The 442-nt window shown below is 37.8% G+C and overlaps 1 protein-coding gene across 1 annotated transcript in view; it reads left to right on the top strand.

Moving 5' to 3' along the window:
- Positions 1 to 238, top strand: part of LOC119590792 (zinc finger protein 664-like) — a gene marked incomplete in the record, with an annotated part of 13353 nt that extends 13115 nt beyond the window's left edge. The window contains 1 exon segment of the mRNA XM_037939505.1: positions 8 to 238. Coding sequence (XP_037795433.1) covers positions 8 to 19 — 12 coding nt within the window.
- Positions 239 to 442: the final 204 nt, after the last annotated feature.

Genomic DNA, 442 nt, shown 5'->3' with positions numbered 1-442 from the left:
TTTTCAGGGAGAACACTGATTATCTACTTAAGTATAAAAAAAAAGAAGAAATTTTCAGCAGACCAGAAATGGAAGACTGCAATGCAATGTCTCACCTCAACTGCTTGCGGAAGAAGTCAGTTACTCCCAGAAGAGATTATAGGCTTAGGAGACTACACCTTTGTTCGTTAGTTAGTATTTCATGGCGTATCATCGAGGTTGTACCCCCCCCCCCTTTCCTCTTCCCTATCAAAAAAAAGAAAGGAAAAGAAATTGATATATGACCAATTTTTGTGATTTTCTTATTGTTTTTGTTCCTACTGGAGAAGAGGAGGTTCCTTAGTTGTTGTTGCAGGGTATTCTGGTGTTTATTTTCTAAGGGAGTGGGAGTAGATTTTTTTCCCCCTGTGTAAAAGTTGATATAAATTTCTCTTTGACTGTAGTTGTTAGAGGATCATTCCAG

Source organism: Penaeus monodon, chromosome 27 (genome assembly GCF_015228065.2).
Source record: "Penaeus monodon isolate SGIC_2016 chromosome 27, NSTDA_Pmon_1, whole genome shotgun sequence".
NCBI classification, from domain to species: Eukaryota; Metazoa; Arthropoda; class Malacostraca; order Decapoda; family Penaeidae; genus Penaeus; species Penaeus monodon.
This window is presented reverse-complemented; position numbering and strand designations above follow the sequence as displayed.